This window comes from Diceros bicornis, chromosome 11 (genome assembly GCF_020826845.1).
Source record: "Diceros bicornis minor isolate mBicDic1 chromosome 11, mDicBic1.mat.cur, whole genome shotgun sequence".
Taxonomy (NCBI): domain Eukaryota; kingdom Metazoa; phylum Chordata; class Mammalia; order Perissodactyla; family Rhinocerotidae; genus Diceros; species Diceros bicornis.
The window spans coordinates 66,157,781-66,178,406 of NC_080750.1; the positions used below are offsets into that span (position 1 = coordinate 66,157,781).

The following is a 20,626-nucleotide window of genomic DNA, read 5'->3' on the forward strand; positions in this document are numbered from 1 at the left end:
AATGAAGCCTTTGGTCACTGATAGCTTTGTTTCACTTGGGAAATCACCCTTCCCAGGGCATTTAACATTTAATGTCTTTAGTACTCCTCTTGGCACTTAGTCTCACACAGCTGCAGAACTTGCCGTGTTTATCTTGCCTCTCCCAGTTAATAGTGAGCCCTTTGGAGGTGGTGAATGTGTTTTATACTCCCCATGGTGCTTAGCATGTGGTAGGCACTGAGTTAATACTTTTTGGATTGGAATGCTTTAAATGCAAGTGGCCTGAGGAAATGGTTGTCTTGTACCTCTTGCTAAAAGTGGTTTTCCTTCTTTGTAGGTTTCATGTGGACAAACTCTCTTCGGCTCATGTATACCTTCGATTACATAAGGTAACTAGATTTAAACATGGATTTGTGACTTTTTCTTTAGTCATGAACATCATTTCTTGTACTCTGTCCTCTTTTTGCAATTAAATTGCTTAAGGTGATAAATATGTACAGAAGTCTAAAAATTCGCAGATGAAGAGATGTCTCCCTCCTGACCCAGAAAATCACTTAGGGAAATCGAGATTTGGAAGGGGATGCAGTGCATATTTCCCAGCTAGAAACACTGCCTTGTCCTGCCAGTTCAGGTGTGTTGTATGTCACCTCTGCTTTCTCTCCCCTTCCTTTCAGTTGATACTACTGGATTCTGTCTTCTCCAGTGGAGATCATGTTGTGGTTCCTTTTTCTCAGACTCATGTGATTCTCCTCCTTCGCCAAGGGCAGATGTTCCCAGTTATCAGGGGCTTTGGGAAGGTTAAAACAGCAATATAGTAGTAAAGGAAAAAAATTTAATGTTCCCTCATAACATAAACCACTGTTTTTCCAATCTGTCTTTACATCCATATGTTATATTTTGTATAGTTAAGTCATAGAGTATATATACTTGTTATGTGTATTGCTTTTATTTTTAATGTTTTATTTTGGAGTGATTTTAGATTTACAGAAAAGTTGCAAAGAGAGTACAGAGTTCTCATATACCTCACACCCAGTTCCTCTTATTGTTAACATCTTATGTTACCCTGGTAGATTTGTCAGGACTAAGAAACCAACACTGGTCCATTACTGTTGACTAAACTCCAGACTCTGTTTGGAGTTCACCAGCTTTTCCATTAATGTCCTCTTTCTGTTCCAGATCCAGTCCAGGGTCCCACATTGCATTTACTTATCGTGTCTGCCTAGTGTCTGGTCTGTGGCGGTTTCTCACTCTTTCTCTTGTTTTTCATGACCTTGACAATTTGAGAAGTACTGGTCACATATTTTATAGAATGTCACTCAACTTGGGTTTATCTGTTTTTCTCATGACGAGACTGGAGTTATGGGTTTTGGGGGAAGAGTAGCACAAAGGTGAAGTGCCGTTCTCATCACATCACATCAGGGGTACATGTATTAACAGGATTTATCACTGATGATGGTAACCTTGATCTCTGGGCCAGAGTAATGTCTGCCAGGTTTCTCCACTGTAGGGTTGCTTTCTCCTCCATTCCATCCTCTGTTAATTTGGAAGGAAGCCACTAAGTCCAGCCCATACTCAGAGAGAGGGGATGGAATTAAGCTCCACTTCCTGGAGTGGGGAATATCTGCATATATTGTTTGGAATTCTTCTGTGAGGAAGATTCGTCTCTTCTACATTTATTTATTCAGTTATTTATTTGCATCGGTATAGATTCATGTATTGATTTTGTACTATGTTATTTTGTTGCTGAAATTATTCTAGCTTTGGCTGGAGCTCTTGTCAACATGTCTCCTGTGTTCCTTTGACATGCTCTGTCCTTTTGTTTTTTGAGTACTTCCTTTCTAGTACTACAAGATGCTCTAGGTTCATCTTGTATTTTCCCTGCCCGGGCCCTGCAATCAGCCATTTCTCCAAGGAACCCTGGTTTCTTTTGTTGGGGAATGGTATTTAGAAACCACGATCTGGACTCTGTGTGTGGTCATTGCTTCTAGGCCCTCTTACCTGGCAAAGCTAGGAAATATATGTATGTATACTAACCCGTGTATGCACTCACATGAATGATTGTTTCTGTGTCTCCCCATCTGTATCTACATTAGCTAAATACAAACTCATACTGATGTCTCTGACTAATCCATTACTACAGGGGTCATTTTAGCCTTTCCTCCTTGCTTATCTATAACTTTCTTCTCAGACAGTGAGAGGCCTGGCTCCCACCATTCACCATCCATTTGCTTATTTATTTGACTCCAGTATATTTGTAAGTGGTTTCAGATTTGTTAACCTGTATCCCCATAAGAAACAACTTTATCAACTAAAGTACAGTATTTATGTCTTTTTGCCATATAGTTTCCAGTCAAAACACTATTTTCCAAAGTTACTTGTAAGCTGCTTTATCCCCCCCATGCTTTTTGGTGATGTTATGTCATATACTTATAATACAGTTAGATTCTTTTGTCTCAGTCTACATTCCATCCTGTCATACCCTGGTTGATTGTATTACTTTTTTTTTTGGTGAGGAAGATTGGCCCTGAGCTAACATCTGTTGCCAGTCTTTCTCTTTTTGCTTGAGGAAGATTGTCACTGAGCTAACATCTGTGCCCATCTTCCTCTATTTTTGTATGTGGGGCGCCGCCACAGCATGGCTTGATGAGCAGGTGCATAGATCTGTGCCCGGGATCTGAACCTGCAAACCTGGAGCCACCGAAGTGGAGCATGTGAACTTAACCACAACACCACCATGTCGGCCCCTGTATTACTTTCTAAAGTGACAATTTATAAATTTTTTTATGTAACTATTATTTTCATATTTATTATTTTGGCTGGCTGCTTTGAGTTGATAATATGCCACAATTAATATGAAAGCTCTCTTATCAGAATTTAGGTTGTTTATAGTTTTAGGCATTATGAATCCCCAACAAGAAATATCTTTTTATGAACTAGGATATTTCTTTTGAATTATTTTTTTAGAGTAATTCTCAGAAATGGGATTACTGAGTCAGAAGATATAAACAGTTTGGTAACTCCTTTTATGCCAGATTACCCTCTGAAAGTATTGTGCTAGTTTAAAATGCTATCTGCTATATATAGGTTTTCCAAACACTTACTGGGATTTTATAACTTAAAAAAAAAAGCAACCTTTTGACATGTCAGTAAATACAAGATGCTACTTCATTATCGTTATAATATTCACTTCTTGATTTACTAGCAAGGTTAAACATCATGCTCCATCTTTACTTATACTATTTATGCTTTTGAAAACTATATTGTAAAGGAGAAGAAGATGGTGAACTCTGTGCTGGAACAAACTTCTGATTTCTCCTAGGCAACTTCTTGCCATTTTGGAACTATTTTAAGTTTAGAGAAAATAGAGTGTGGTGTTACCAAGTTTCCTTTTGGTTCAGATTAAACTTTTTCCTTTGGATTCTTCTCTGTCAGAAATGGAAATAGTGGTGGTAGTCCCAAGTTCACATTACCACCAGTTACTACTTGTTTGAATAGAGGTTTAATTTCATTTTCTTTTTGAAGCACATAATGTGCTCAATAAAAATATGTGCTCCTTAAGTAACTTTTACCTGATCGATCTCCTGCAGTAAACAGCATAGCCCTCTGTACTTAGTAGGTACCAAGTAAGTGTTAGAGATGCAGTAAGACTAAGTGGTTCAGAACCCAGACTCTGGAGCCAGACTGCTGCTTGCTAGCTGTGTGACTTTGAGCGAGTAACTTAACTGTACCCAGTCCCTCATCTGTAAAGGGACCTAAGAGTACCTGTCTTCTTGGGTCATTGTGGGGATTAACTGAGCTAGCGTAACTGAAGCACTTAGAATAATGCCTGGCATGTGCTAAGCACTATATGTGTTCATTCTTTTTTGTTGAATTTGGTTGAATTCAGCCCAAACCTTGGAGATCATAGATTTTCAGCAGTGTTCTTTCCTATGCTTCTTTGATTTTTGAAAACCCATAGAAAAATCTCACTTATCTAGAGTTTTCTTATCTCATTAACATAGATGGCACAAAGCCCACAATCAAAATCTGACCTTTATGAGAGTACCTTAGACTCTCCACTCAGAGTTATTTACTCTGACCATGCATAATGCTAAACTGAATGATTTGGGGCGGGGGGCGGTCTGTTCATATTATATTAGAAGTAGCAAAATAGAAAAAGGAGATTACTTCAGGAATAGTGACAGCCACAGGTAAGAAGGGATATTGGGACATAGCCTGATATCAAGGACCAGGAAACTACGTTTCTACAAGATCTCCATAAGTGCCATACTCTGGGGCCAGCTGTTAGAGCACAGATTTAGTCCTGGGTTTGTCTCTCAGTTCTATCATTTACTAGATTGGGGTGCCCTTGGTCCGGTTACTTAACCTCACTAAGCTTCATTTTCTTCATTGGCAGAGTGAGGATAATACTTTCCATTTCGTTATGACTATTTACGTACTACCTGGCACATGGTGGGTACTCAAAAAGTGATAGCTGTTTTTTTGTTTTTTGCTTACTTGTTTTGATTTATTTAGTATAGGGTCAATCAGCTTCAGTGTATTTTAGAAGCCTCCGAAGGCATCTCTATCACTATATTATAGCCTAGTGTAATGGCTGATACTCATAATGATAACATTGTGTTATCAAGATGTTAAATTCAGAATCCTCTATTTAAGTGGTCAGGGAATTGCACGGGATGAGTTGTTAAGTAGTGACAACTTAAATCACTTATTTTTTGGTTAAAATTTATATATTTGAGAGATTCCCATTTAAAACATTTAAAATAAGGAAAAAATTCAGAAACCTTATAGAATAAACTTAGTTTATCTCAAATATTTAGGTAGGCAGAACATTTCATTCCCAGACAGAGGTGCTTCTGTAATCCCATGCGTAGAAAGAGCCAGTGCTGAGATGATTTCCACTCGCCTTTGCCTCTGAGGTATTTTTATTCTTTTGGAATGGCTTTGCTTATTCAGCTTTGACTTTGATACAGTATCTGTAGAGAAAATAAATCAATATTATTTCTTCCTTATGGTGGATAATTATATCTAACACACCAAGAGCTTGCTTCCTGATTAAAGCTAAGGACAGATGACCTACCAGATGTTTGAGACCCAAAGCTATAAGATGTCTCTTTGAGAGGAAGGTCATGGGGACCTCAGCTAAGAAGAGTTCTGATTGTCAAAATTAGGCACCATTTCTCCACAAGGTTCTGAAAATAAGAATGAGAAGAAAGAGGGAAAAATTACTCAGACATAATTACAGTTAATATTTTGGTGGTTTTCCTTCATACTGTTGTTTTTGGGTTTTTTTTCACTTATTAAGTATCGGTATTTTCCATGTTACTGCATCCTCTTAGTTTAAATAAACATTCCCATAATGGACTTCATTTTTCAATGTTTTGAAATACAATTGAAGAGCCCTTGCTTTTAATAAAATTGTGCTTAGTAAGGCAGCAAAGCCTTATCTGTGCTCCAGTATCAGTCAGTAACAAGGTAGTGGACCATTTGGTTTATTTTTTTGTTTCAGGGGGAGAAGATAGAAGGCATTCCAAAGGAAGTACTGATGGACTGTGCCCATCTTGTGAAGGCCAATAGCATTCAAGGTCAGTTTTCCTAGAGGTGTTCTCAGAATTAGCACCAATTTCTCTGTGTCTGAAATGGATTACATTTTAAAGAACATGTTAATTGCCTTTGGCTTGAGTCAAAGGGATAACATGTAATATGCCTTTCCCTGTTTTGTTCTTTAAGATGGCAGTTCTGCTACCTATAAAAGAACTAAAAACTAGTCTCCCTACCCTTCTAATGTTCATGGCCGTATATCAACTCTTTTTACCCTGTTTTCCTTACCTTGAATAGAAGGTTGTCTAGACCTGCCTACCCTTAAGGTTATTTGTAGAAAGACTTTTTTGGAAATTGTTAATAGCTAAGCAAGAGATGTGTCTCATGGCCTTATTTTAAGTGTTGTTCAATGTCTTTATTTCCCTTGTCATTAGATTTTAGAACTCAAGTCTCCAAACCACTCTTTCCTACTTTTTCTTTCTTTCCTTCTCTGGTTCGATATGAAGTTGAGAGATGATCCAGAAGGTTGGAAAGAAACGTGGTTTGGGTAGACGATAAGCACGGGGTAGGGCCGGCCCCGTGGCTTAGCGGTTAAGTGTGCGCGCTCTGCTGCTGTTGGCCTGGGTTCGGATCCCGAGCGCGCACCGACGCACTGCTTCTTCGGCCATACTGAGGCCGCGTGCCACATACAGCAACTAGAAGGATGTGCAGCTATAACATACAACTATCTACTGGGGCTTTGGGGGGAAAAAATAAATAAATAAAATTCAAAAAAAAAAAATTTATTAAAAAAAAAAAAAAAAAGCATGGGGCAGACACATAGCCGAAAGCAGATACCAGAGATTGGTGATTACAGGACAGGAGCTAGCCAGTGTACCCCCTTCCCCATCACTTAGACTGCATTTCCTGAATCTAACTCTGGCAGCTTTAATGAGTCAGATACCTAGCCAAAGAAAGTGTCTTGTAAAGCCACTGATTTTCAACTCCATAAATCATTAAATTGCAGTTAGTTTTAGGAAGTTCCATTTTTATGAGTAGAACAGAGTTTTTAAGATTTCCTCTTAAGATCTTCAGTTATTGAAATAAAAATAATAAAAATTAAAACAATCATTATGCTCTTTATTTGTGTGTTGCAACCTCTTTCATACATTCTTGTCCACTTCCCATGCCCCTGGCTAGCAGATGTGACTTTATTAAAAGAGCTTTGGACTCTATTCTTGGCCCCGCCTCTTTCTTCTTAATCTCTTTGTAGTTTACTAGTTCTAGGGGAAACAGGAAAGAGGAGGGAAGAGTCATGACACCGAATTAGTCTTCTCTCCTTTTCAGCCTTCCACAGTGATAGCTCACTTAGCAGAATATGGAGCTAAGAGTCTCACTCGTGAGTCGATAGCAGAGGATGCTGAGGAGTGAAGAAGATTATCTTTGCTGTGAGATTTGCTGAGTACGCTCCATTGGCGTCACTGTGGAGTTCAAGTATTTTCCTCCCTGGTTGACCACCTTCAGTGCTCAAAATCAAGGGAGTTGTGGTTAAACTCGCTTGTCGTAATAGAATCTGGTCAACCTGTTCTATCTTCATCTTATAATCTCTTGCAAGATAAAACTTTCTAAGAGCTTAGACCTTTCTGTGACATGCCCCACCTTGTCTATACAGTTGAGTCCAAACTTCTTAAGATGGCATTTATGCATCTCTGATCTGACTACAGACTTCTTTTCCCTTCTCATATTTCACACTCCAGCCAAAGCAGATATTTGCTGTTTTCCTGCCTTGTGCCTTTGCTTATATTGTTGCCTCTGCCCTCAGTTTTGTCCTCCTCACTCATCACATGTCCAGATCCAAGCTAAGTTTCAAGGTCCACATAGTAGTTGTAGTAATAGTAGTAATAGCTGACATTGCATGTTAATTACATGCCTGACACTGTGCGAAAATCTTTACGAATTATTTCACTTATCAGCCCTACTGAGTTGGATATTATTTTCATTTTTTAGATGAGGAAGCTGAGCTTGAAGAGAATTAAGGAACTTGCTCAAGGTTGCAGAGGTTTGAAGTGTGGTAGAGGCTGCATTTGAAGTCAGACAGTCTGACTTTAAAGTCTTCTGTCTTAACCACTAAGCTATGTTAACCTCTCCCATAGAGCCTTTCCCTTCCTCCAGCTTTGAGTGACCCCTGCCGTCTCTGAACCACATTAGCACTTTCCCTGTACCTTTCCAGTGTCATTTGATGAGTTCTCCTTTTAGTTGAAGTTATGTATGTACTTATCTGCCATCCTTTAGTCCTGGTAGGCAGGATCCCTTGTCTGATCCATGTTAGTATCTCCCACAGTGCCTTGTACGTGGAGGTTTTTTAAAAACTTAATTTTGAAAAAAAAAGGCAAACCTACAGAAAAGTTGCAAGAAAAATACAGCTCTCATATGCCCTTCATTTAGATTCAATAATTTTTCCATATTTATTTGCTTTCTCTCTTTAACATGCTCATGATAACTTTATTAGCTGAACCATTTGAAAGAAAATCCTAGACATCACGACCCTTCAGCATGTCCTAAGAAAAAGGACATTGTTGTAGGTAACTGCGTTACAATGATCAAATGCAGGAAATTTAACATGGATAGGATACTGTTATCTGATATACAGTTGGTATATAAGTTTTGCCAGTTGTTCCACTACTGTTCCTTTATAGAATTTTTTCTGATCCAGGATCGTGTGTTATATTTACTTGTCATGTCTCTCTAGTCTCCTTTAATCTGGAGATACTTCTTTGTCTTTTAGACATTGACACTTTTAGAGTGGAGACCAGTTGTAGAAAATCCTACAATTTGGGTTGGTATGATGCTTCCTCTTGAGTAGGATCACATTATGTGTTTTCAGGCAGGAGTACCACATAAGTGAAGTCTTGTGCATTACAGTCCAGAGGCACGTGGTGCTGTTTTGCCTCATTTTTGGTGATGTTAATTTTGATCACTTAGGTAAGGTGGTGTTCACCAGATTTCTCCAGTGTACATGGTGATTTAATAAACATCGAAATATATTGCCATCTGATTTGAAAGGGGCTTAAAGAGTGTTGGACCAATGATTTAACTGTGATTCTTGGAGCTGCCTGGGAGGCTGTCAGGGGTAGAGGGGAACGAGGGGATAGGAGGAGAAATGAACAGGGTACCTGGAACCCCATTCATCCAGGGCTTCTCTGCTTTGATTACTTTGATATGTCTTCTTTGGTAAAAGGGGTTCCACTGCTAAAAGAAACAAAAAACAAAAACGCTACTAAACGAGTCCAATTTCCTCGTGTTTCAGATGAGATTCCAAGAGCCATGGGGATGTTCCCAAAGTGACACAGCTGGTTTGTGATAGTGCCAGGGTAGAGTGCGCGTCTCTTGCATCCCAGGCCAGTGCTTTTTGCTTTGTCTTGCTGCTTAACCTTTTTTGGATCAAGTACTCCTTTGAGAATCTGAGGAAACCTGTTTGGTCCTTTTCTTTTTAAAAAGCACGTCTAGTAAATTTTGTGCTCAATTTTAGGAAGTCTCAGAAGTCCCTGAAGCTAATCCATGGACCCCTGCTTTCCATCGTAATACTTTTGCTTGGATTGTGTTGTCAGCTTTACCATTGCCTTTTGTGGGTGGTTTTTTAAAAAAGTATTTTGTGGTCTGAAACACCTGATGGCTTGTTCATTCTAAGCCTTTTCCTTTGTTGGATTGTGCTAATTTGCCAGTGGGTAAGGGAACGCCTTGCTCAGTGTCATCCTGCCTGCATGTTGAAGACAGTCTCTCTTGGCAGGCTGCAAGATGAACAACGTTAATGTGGTATATACACCGTGGTCTAACCTGAAGAAAACAGCTGACATGGATGTGGGACAGATAGGCTTTCACAGGCAAAAGGATGTAAGTGTTCTGCACCACTGGAGGAGGCGGAGTTCTGACGCTGAGTGGAATATCGGACTTTTCTGTCTAACACCTTTGTTGTTGAGGGCTCAGCATGACGTATGTTTTCTAAAGGGAATTAAGCTGGGTTGCTAAGCCCCTGGAAAGCCTCTACCCTGTTCTGGGGGAAAAAACATATAATAAAGATTCAATATTTCTTCCCCTATCTCCCTCAAAGGTGAAAATTGTGACAGTGGAGAAGAAAGTGAATGAGATCCTGAACCGATTAGAAAAGACCAAAATGGAGCGGTTCCCAGACCTAGCAGCTGAGAAAGAATGCAGAGACCGTGAAGAGAGGAATGAGAAAAAAGCCCAAATTCAGGAAATGAAAAGGAGAGAAAAGGAAGAGATGAAGAAGAAGAGGGAAATGGATGAACTTAGGTATGTGGGAGCTGCGGTTTTGGTATTGACCTCAAAAATTCTTCACTGCTGATTTTAATCAGGAATTAATCTTTAAGAATGATATACTGGTGGAGGGCGGACATATAACAAGCTCAGAGCTTTAAACAAGTTAGAAAAAGGCATTTATACTAATGTGTTGGTGAAATGAATTGCCCTTTTATAGAGGCAGGATATGAGAGTGTATGAAATAAAGTATCTAATTTTCTTCTTAGATAAACCATTGTAGGTGATCTTTAGAGTTTGGTTTGTAATTGTCTTCAGGGAAAAAAAAGATGCTATCTTAAGTGTTTAACATTCACTAGCTATGGTATTTGAATGAAGTAATCTTAGCTCTAAAGGCCAGTGCTAGTAACTCTTAAAAGCTGGTTTTAAAACCTCTTTTTGGGACCGGCCTGGTGGTGTAGCAGTTAAGTGCGCGCGCTCCACTGCAGGCAGCCTGGGTTCGGATCCCGGGCACGCACCGGTGCACCACTTGTCAGGCCATGCTGTGGCGGCATCCCATATAAAAAGTGGAGGAAGATGGGCACAGATGTTAGCCCAGGGCCAGTCTTCCTCAGCAAAAAGAGGAGGATTGGCATGGATGTTAGCTCAGGGCTGATCTTCCTCACAAAAAAGTAAATAAAACCTCTTTTCTACATTTTGAAAGTTTAATTAATTTAGTGAGACCTACTCCAAAACACTGTATTTTTAAACAGTAAATGGTAGTTAAAATATAATTTGGATCCTGAAATTTCAGTGTATAAGTTCATGGGAATACTGACTATATTAGTTTTCTATTGTTGCTGTGACAAATTACCACAAATTTAGTGGCTTAAAACAACATAGATTTATTATCTTACAGTCCTGTACATTAGAAGTCTGACGTGATTCTCACTGGGCTAAAATCAAGGTGTTGGCAGGGCTGTGTTCCTTTCTGGAGCTTTAGGGGAGAATCTGTTTCCTTTTCCAGCTCCTAAAGGCCACTCACATTCCTTGGCTTATGACTCCTTCCTCCATCTTCAAAGCCAGCAGCATAGCATCTCTCTGACCCTTCTTCCATAGTCACAGCCTTCTCTGCTTTTAAGGACCAGTGTGAAGACATGGACCCACCTACATGGAGATAATCCATGATAATCTCCCCATCTAAGATCCTTAACTTAATCACATCTGCAAAGTCACTTTTGCTATGTGAGGTAACATATTCGCAGATTCCAGAGATTAGTTTGTAGACATTTTTGGGTAGGATCATTAGTCTGCCTACCACACTGAATCTATAACAGATGCATAGTACTATCCCTGAAGAGGCCTCTAGTTTTTCCTTGTGAAAGAAGTTAATCCTGTGACTTCTAGTCACAGAATTCCTAGATTTTTTTGGCAGTTGTCCATAGGTGTCATTTGTGATAAGTATACCAAAAAAAAAAAAGGTATTGATGTGTTATTGCCTTTGGGAATGGTGTAGTATCAAAATGAGCTGTCTTGTCATATCCTGACCTAGTTTCCTTGGAATACCCTGGAGTATTAGAAAGATTGTTCGGTCAGAATGTTGGTATTATGATCAAGTAGTGGTACTGTTCCTGTTGGGGATTCTGCTAACACAGGATGAGTAGCTTCATTTAAATATAACATACAAGTGGAGAACTCCAGAAGCGTTATCCTGAGCTATAATCTGCTAACAAGAGACAGACTAATGCACAGATCTAAACATTTGATTTGACCTAGAATTGTGAGTCTGCTCTGTGTTCCGAGTGAAAGAAAAATTATCAACTCCATCACGGTGGTAAAATGTGTGGAATTTTGAGTGATGCGAGATTTAGAGTACTTTATTCTTTTTTTGTTTTTAGTGTGGAGTAGGGAAAAAATTGAAAACATGCCTTTTTCTGCCCTTTATAAACCTAACATAATTTTGTTTAGAAACATAATGTTATGTGTTAGAAATATAATGTCATTTAATTTACTTATAAAATTTAGTGAGAAAGAATAGCTAACATTTTTGGACTTCTGTTATCTGCCAAATACTACACTGTGCTTTACTGCATTAACTCATTTAATCCTAACAATAGCCATATGAGGCAGATATTTTTATCATCTGCATTTTGTAGAAGAGGAAACAGACTGAGAAGCAGTTAAGTAACTTGCTCAAAGTCACATAGCTAGTCTCAGTCTGATTCTCAGGCTCACACACAGTGTTACCCCACTCTCGGCCCTCTCTTCAGTCTATTTAATGCTAAAGTGGTATTTATTCCATATAAGTCAACCAAGTAATATATAGGCGTCATAATTTACCTTAAAATACATTACGTTTTTTTCCTATTAAGCTGAATACTACTAAAATTTAGGGGATTTTGTGTGTTTGATTTTACTAGTTTAAAAAGTTGCGAGCATTTAAACAAAAGAAACCATCTACTGAAACACAGTTTTCATATCTTCTGGACTTTCTTCATAGTGTCAATAGTATATAAAATATTCATATAAACTGAGGGGGAAAAAATTCTCATTGTTATTGAACAAACTGTTTGCTTCAAAAGTTGATCTAATCAGTCTGGTTTTCTGAGCTGTCACTAGTCACTTGTATTTTTTACGTTTGCTTTTCAGACATAACTTTTTATCATATATCACTCTGGTACATATACATAAAAAGGAAAATGTAAGTGAAATAAATTAAAAATCGCTTTTCTAGTCCGTGTTTTTCTATACAATTTTATCCGTACTGCTTTATTTTTAGTAAATTATCATGGGCCTCAGAAAACCAGAAACAGTTGATGTGTTTATTTCTGTGAAACATATGCCACAAAAACGTCTTTCTTTCCCGCGCCGCAGAAGGTGGCAGAACATGAAGCAGGGCTGTGGTGTGAGGAGGTGATCCGGTGACTTGTCGGGGATTTGCTCAGCATGTCCAGAGCTGCTGTTTGCATGCTGTGTTCTGCAGCTCTTGTGAAATCCCAACAGGAAGTTCTAAGCTTCTCACTTGTTTCATAATCTGTTTTTATTCATTTGTAGCGCTAGCATCACTTTAATTTCTCTCTTTGCCTCTTCACCCAAGAGATTGAATGCTGTGCACGTAAAATCTTCTCATTCTAAAGTCTTTCACTTGGCTTTCTGACAATGAAAATACCATTAAATTTCACCATAAGTTGATTCTTTTATTTGGACCATCTGGTAAGGAATGTCCACCTTAGTTGCTATGATTGCTTTAAAAATTGACTTTTGGATCTTGAGGGGGGGATTCTACAGGTATTTGTTAAGACATTCTTATCCAGACAGTATCCCCAGTGTTTCCAGATGATTTAAGTGAAGAAATACATACCAGCCCCATAACCAGAAGAGCTACTTTCCAGCTTCTTTCCAATTCTAAAACCATTATTTAGACTCTAGACTCCTTTCTATCGTCAACTTTTTGAACAAGAATGGCAATAAGCTTTTCGTTTCTAATTTCTACCAGGAGAAGAAAATGGTTGGAATTGCTATTGTATAGTCCAAGTTCTTTGAGCTCTAGTCAGGATCATATCCATCAGCCCTCTGCTCACAAGTGACTTCTGACTTCCTTCTCTGATGAAAAGAGCAGTAGCCCCTGGAGATGGAACTCCTTGTTCTTGCAAATGAGCACTTTAGTCCTTGTCGTCAGTGTGCAGAAGTAGTAATGATGTGATAATGTGAATAGGTCTACATAAAGATCATCCTTTCAGGTAGTTTTTAGAAATATTTGAGTTGTTGGGAGGACACCAAAGTGTGAAGGCTAGATAACAGCAGTGTATTAACACCTTCATTATTTAAACAATAATGAAAATTTTCCTTTCCTTTGACTTCACATATTAATACTCACTTATCCATCTTGTTTGCTAGCTCTTTATATAGCTTTTGTAGCTCACACTTGTCCTGTCAGCCTAGGATCTAATGGGACTTTAGTTTAGAGAATCTTTGTGTAGGGAGGAAGCCTTACGTGTTGATTCCTTTCCATACCTGCTATGCTGTAAGCCATGCATAAAGTAAGAAGAAGTAGGGGAAGAGACTCAACATAGGTTTTGAAAGTAGTCGGAGTCTTAGAAGTGACTTTCCTGGAGAGTTAGAGAAGCAGAACAGCTTCTAGTCAGTCTGCGTTTGGTTTTAGAGAGCAAGCATTTGGAGAAGTCCTTTGGGCAGGTACCTGTGAGTCTCCCAGTAGACGCTACCGTTTATTGACATATGCTAGGGAAGAGTACTTGTGGCTCCCTTCAGTGTGTCATAGTAATGTTGTTTCATCTCAGGAGTTGAATTTGTGATTACATCCAAATGAAAGCTCACCTGCTCTATTTTAACCTTGTCTTCACTTATTTGGTTTCTGTGGTACCATAACGCACATTTATTAACATCAAAATCAAGCTCGCCATATGGATATTGAAACCAGAAGAAATAAGCAATAGTCAGGGAAAAGTGGTTAACAGAGGATAAGTGAGTAACAGATCAGAAAAGACAAAGGGTGTGGACTATGGCTGCCTGAGGTAGAGATATTTAAAAATTGGGAGTCTGGAAAATTGGAATTGGAACCCAAGGTTCAGGTGATTAAAGTCAGAGAAGTATAAGACCAAGGTAAAATGGCAAGTCACAGGTAAATGTATCATCACTTTGAACATTGATGTGAACTTGATTTGGGGGCAAAGATTACCTCAGCAAGGAGGTTGATGTGTGAAAGGTTATAGCAGATAAGTGGCAAAGCAGGGATTCAAATTCAAGTCTAATTCTGAAGTCCATACTTCTGCTATACCATGCTGCCTATAAAGCAAGGAATGAACAGGTTGGCAAGGCCAGAGTCAAGGCTATCCACAGGCAAATAAAAGAATGAAAAATTAGGTACTGTGGAGAGTGACTTAAAAGGTTTTGTTTAGTCCAAAATTTCATCTTTTAAGTGATAAGGAGCCATGATGGGTTTCTTGGGATATTAGGAAGAAGTAGACTTGTAGGATGAGTTTAGTGGCAACATGTAGAAGAGGTAATGATGAGACCATTGATTAAAAGGATGATATAGTCTGATGTAGAAATGACGGCTGTAATTGTGCCCTCCTTTTGTTTCTCTCATACTCTACTACTGCTGCCTTCCATAAATAATGCTGTATGTGCCATAGCTCTTCGTTTTAATAAGCTCCTTCAAAGATGCACTTATGTGCATCCTTATATCCCCTTATATGTGACCCATTGCTTTGCATATGCAGTGAGTGATTAGTCAATATATTATGGATGAATAAGTAACTGAAATTAGCTTCCCTGATACAGTGATCCTTGAGCTAAGATCAAAACTATGTTTGCTAGTTAAAAAGAAGTGGAAAGAGTGCTCTAAACAGAGAGAACTGTGTGTGCAAAGACCCTGTATAGGAGGGAGCAAGGCAAAACACAGGACTGAAAGTAGGCCCAAATGTCTGGAGCAGGAGTGAGGGAACGCATGAATCAAGGTGCCAGTCTCTGCAGGGCCTCATTGGCTGTGTTTGTCTTCATCCTAAGAGTTTTGTGAGGTCATCTAAGAGTTTTAAGCAAGGGGTAGTATGATAAGGTTTGTGTTTTGGGAAGGAAAGCAGGTGGGTGTGGCTAGGACAGTTAAGAAGCTATTGCAGTTATCCACATGACAGATGGCGCTAGCTTGTACTGTGGGGGTGATGTGGAGGTGGAGAGAAGTGGACCAATGAGAAGTAATTTCATAGATGAAATTACAGGATATGGAGATAGATTGGATTGAGGGGAGGGGCAGGGGAAAAGAATGACTCCTAGGATTCCAGTTTGTGCAATGGAGTGGATAGCGATGTGATTCTTTGAGCTAAGGAATGCTGGAAAAGAACCAAACTGATTTTGGTAGGGGGAAGACCATGAGCTGAGTATGGACATATGGATCTGAAAATACCTTTGAGGCATCCAAAAAAGTGTCAAGTAGGCTTAATAGGATTAAGGCAAATATGATTAATGAGATGGAGCTCAGAGGAAACAAATGGCCTAAAGAAGGGTAAATGTGTGTGTTGCCTTCATAGGAGTAGGAATTCAGACCCCGTGGGTTTTGAACCTGGGGTGTAGATGCCCGTAACTGGGTATCTGAATATATTTTAATCTTCACAGGTGATTTTAAAATGCAGCCAGAATTGAGGTTCTCTGCTCTAACCACTTTTATTTTTTTTATTGAGGTCATAATAGTTTATAACACTGTGAAATTTCAGTTGTACATTATTCATTCACCGTATAAATGCACCCCTTCACCCCCTTGTGCCCACCTCCCAACCCCCTTCTTCCTGGTAACACCTAACTGTTTTCTCTGTGTGTTAGTTTATCTTCCACATATGAGTGAAATCACACAGTGTTTGCCTTTGTCTTTGGCTTATTTCGCTTAACATAGTAGCCTCAGGTCCATACATGATGTTGCGAATGGGACGATTTTGTCCTTTTTGATACCTGAGTAGCATTCCATTGTATACCGCATTTTCTTTATCCATTCATCAGTTGATGGGCACTTGGGTTGCTTCCACTTCTTGGCTATAGTGAATAATGCTGCAATGAACATAGGGGTGCATAAGTCTGTTTGAGTTGTTGATTTCAAGTTCTTTGGATAAATACCCAGTAGTGGGATAGCTGGGTCGTATGGTATTTCTATTTTTAATTTTTTGAGAAATCTCCATGCTGTTTTCCATAGTGGCTGCACCAGTTTGCATTCCCACCAGCAGTGAATGAGGGTTCCGTTTTCTCCACAACCTCTCCAACATTTGTTATATTTTGACTTGGTGATTATAGCCATTCTCACGGGCGTAAGGTGATATCTTAGTGTAGTTTTGATTTGCATTTCCCTGATTATTAGTGATGTTGAACGTCTTTTCATGTGCCTATTGGCCATCTGTGTATCTTTGGAAAAATGCCTGTTCATGTCCTCTGCCCATCTTTTGTTCGGATTTTTTTGTTGTTCAGTTTTGTGGGTTCTTTGTATATTATGGAGATTAACTCCTGTGGGATATATGATTTGCAAATATTTTCTCCCAGTTGGTGGGTTCTCTTTTTGTTTTGTTCCTGGTTTTCTTTGCCTTGTAGAAGCTCTTTAGTCTGATGAAGTCCCACCTGTTTATTTTTTTCTTTTGTTTCCTTTGTCCGAGTAGACATGGTATTTGAAAAGATCCTTCTAAGACCAGTGTCAGAGTGTACTGCCTATATTTTCTTCCAGGAGTTTTATGGTTTCAGGTCTTACCTTCAAGTCTTTGATCCATTTTGAGTTAATTTTTGTGTATGGCGAAAAATAATGGTCTACTTTTGTTCTTTTGCATGTGGCTGTCCAGTTTTCCCAGCACCATTTATTGAAGAAATTTTCCTTTCTCCATTGTATGTTCTTAGCTCCTTTGTCAAATATTAGCTGTCCTCAGATGTGTGGTTTTATTTCTGGGCTTTCAATTCTGTTCCATTGATCTGTGTGCCTGTTTTTATACCAGTACCAGGCTGTTTTGATTACCATAACTTTGTAGTATATTTTGAGGTCAGGGATTGTGATGCCTCCAGCTTTCTTCTTTTTTCTCAGGATTGCTTTAGCTATTCAGGGTCTTTTGTTGCCACATATAAATTTTAGGATTCTTTGTTCTGTTTCTGTGAAGAATGTCATTGGGATTGCATTGAGTCTGTAGATTGCTTTAGGTAATATGGACATTTTAACTGTTTATTCTTCTAATCCATGTGCATGGAATATCTTTCCACTTCTTTATGTCATCATTGATTTCTTTCAATAATGTCTTATAGTTTTCATTGTATAGGTTTTTCACCTCCTTGGTTAAATTTATTCCTAGATATTTTATTCTTTTTGTTGCAAATGTAAATGGGATTGTATTCTTGAGTTCTCACTCTGTTACTTCATTATTAGAGTGTAGAAATGCAACTGATTTTTGTAAGTTTATTTTGTACTCTGCAACTTTGCTGTAGTTGTTGATTATTTCTGATAGTTTTCTGATAGATTCCTTAGGGTTTTCTATATATAAAATGATGTCTGCAAACAGCGAGAGTTTCACATCTTCATTGCCTATTTGGATTCCTTTTATTTCTTTTTCTTGCCTAATTGATCTGGCCAAAACCTCCAGTACTATGTTGAGTAAGAGTGGCGAGAGTGGGCACCCTTGTCTTGTTCCTGTTCTCAGAGGGATGGCTTTCAGTTTTTCCCCATTGAGTATGATGTTGGCTGTGGGTTTGTCATGTATGTACTTTATTATGTTGAGATGTTTTCCTTCTAAACCCATTTTATTGAGAGTTTTTATCATAAATGGATGTTGGATCTTGTCAAATGCTTTCTCTGCATCTATTGAGATGACCATGTGGGTTTTTATTCCTCATTTTGTTAATGTGGTGTATGACATTGATTTGCAGATGTTGAACCATCCCTGTGTCCCTGGTGTAAATCCCACTTGATCATGGTGTAAGATCTTTTAACGTATTGCTGTATTCGATTTGCCAATATTTTGTTGAGGATTTTTGCATCTATGTTCATCAGCGATATTGAGCTATCATTTTCCTTCTTTGTGTTGTCCTTATCTGGCTTTGGTATTAGGGTGATGTTGGTGTCATAGAATATGTTAGAAGTATTCCGTCTTCCTCAATTTTTTGGAATAGTTTGAGAAGGATAGGTATTAAATCTTTTTTTGTTTTCTCAGTTTTTTGTTTGTTTATTGTGGTAAACATTGGTTTATAACATTGTGTAAATTTCAGGTGTACATCGTGATACTTCTATTTCTGCATGGATTACATCATGTTCTCATGTTCACCACCCAAATACTAATTACAACCCATCACCACACACATGTGCTGAATCATCCCTTTCGCCCTCCTCCCACCCCCCTTCCCCTCTGGTAACCACCAATCCAATCTCTGGTCTCTATGTGTTTGTTGTTGTTATTATCTACTACTTAATGAGTGAGATTCATACGGTATTTGACCTTCTCCCTCTGACTTATTTCACTTTGCATAATACCCTCAGTGTCCATCCATGTTGGTCACAAATGGGCTGGATTTCATCGTTTCTTATGGCTGAGTAGTATTCCATTGTGTATATATACCACATCTTCTTTATCCGTTCGTCCCTTGATGGGCACTTAGGTTGCTTCCAAGTCTTGGCTATTGTGAATAGCGCTGCAGTGAACACAGGGGTGCATGTATCTTTATGCATTAGTGTTTTCCACCTTCTTTGGTTAAATACCCAGCAGTGCAATAGCTGGATCGTATGGTAGTTCTATCCTTAATTTTTTGAGGAATCTCCATACTGTTTTCCATCCTGACGGCACCAGTTTGCACTCCCACCAGCAGTGTATGAGAGTTTCCTTCTCTCCACATCCTCTCCCAACACTTGTTGTTTCCTGTCTTGTTAATTATAGCCATTCTGACGGGCATGAGGTGATATCTCATTGTAGTTTTTATTTGAATTTCCCTAATAGTTAATGATGTTGAACATCTTTTCATGTGCCTGTTGGCCATCTGTATATCTTCTTTGGAGAAATGTCTGTTCAGGTCTTTTGCCCGTTTTTTAATTGGCTTGTTAGTTTTTTTGTTGTTGAGATGCGTGAGTTCTTTATATATTTTGGAGATTAACCCCTTATCAGATGTATGGTTTGCAAATATCTTCATCCAATTGTTAGGTTGTCTTTTCGTTTTGTTGATGGTTTCCTTTGCTGTGCAGAAGCTTTTTAGTTTGATGTAGTCCCATTTGTTCATTTTGTCTATTGTTTCTCTTGGCCGTTCAGACATGGTGCTTGAAAAGATGTTGCTCTAGACCAACGTCGAAGAGCATACTGCCTATGTTTTTCTGCTAGAAGTTTCATAGTTTCAGGTCTTACATTCAAGTCTTTAATCCATTTTGTGTTAATTTTTGTGTATGGTCTAAGGTAATGGTCTACTTTCATTTTTTTTGCATGTGGCTATCCAGTTTTCCCAACAGCCAATTGTTGAAGAGACTTTCCTTTTTCCATTGTATGTTTTTGTCTCCTTTGTGGAAGATTAGCTGTCCATAGATATGTGGGTTTATTTCTGGGCTTTCGATTCTATTCCATTGATCTGTGTGTCTGTTTTTGTGCAGTACCGTGCTGTTTTGGTTACTATAGCTTTGTAGTATATTTTGAAATCAGGGAGTGTGATACCTCCAGCTTTGTTCTTTTTTCTTAGGATTCCTTTAGCTATTCAGGGTCTTTCATTGTTCCATATAAATTTTAGGGTTCTTTGTTCTATTTCTGTGAAAAATGTTGTTGGAACTTTGATAGGGATTGCATTGAATCTATAGATTGCTTTAGGAAGCATGGACATCTTAACTAAAGAGCACAGAATATCTTTCCATTTCTTTGTGTCTTCAGTTTCATTCACAATGTTTTATAGTTTTCTGTGTACAGATCTTTCACCTCTTTGGTTAAGTTTATTCCTAGGTATTTTATTCTTTTTGTTTGCAGTTGTAAATGGGATTGTATTCTTAATTCTCCTTCTGCTACTTTGTTGTTAGTGTATAGAAATGCAACTGATTTTTGTATGTTGATTTGTCTCCTGCAACTTTACTGTATTCATTTATTACTTCTAAAAGTTTTTTGGTGGATTCTTTAGGGTTTTCTATATATAAAATCATGTCATCTGCAAGATCCCTTTTATTTCTTTTTCTTGCCTCATTGCTCTCATTAGGACTTCCAATACTATGTTAAATAGGAGTGGTGAGAGGTGGTATCCTTGTCTGGTTCCTGTTCTTAGAGGGATAGCTTTCAGTTTTTCACCATTGAGGATGATACTGGCTGTGGGTTTGTCATATATGGCCTTTATTATGTTGAGGTACTTTCTCCTTCTATACCCATTTTATTCAGAGTTTTTATCATAA

The 20,626-nt window shown here is 38.5% G+C and overlaps 1 protein-coding gene across 2 annotated transcripts in view; it reads left to right on the forward strand.

The window, feature by feature from the left end:
* The window catches only part of CCDC25 (coiled-coil domain containing 25), a 55,551-nt gene that overhangs the window by 14,448 nt on the left and 20,477 nt on the right, over positions 1–20,626 (forward strand). For both annotated transcript variants that reach the window (XM_058550451.1, XM_058550452.1), the window contains 4 exons: positions 317–368; positions 5,489–5,564; positions 9,287–9,390; positions 9,608–9,810. In XM_058550451.1, the coding sequence (XP_058406434.1) occupies positions 317–368; positions 5,489–5,564; positions 9,287–9,390; positions 9,608–9,810 (435 nt within the window). The remainder of the gene's footprint in view (positions 1–316; positions 369–5,488; positions 5,565–9,286; positions 9,391–9,607; positions 9,811–20,626) is intronic.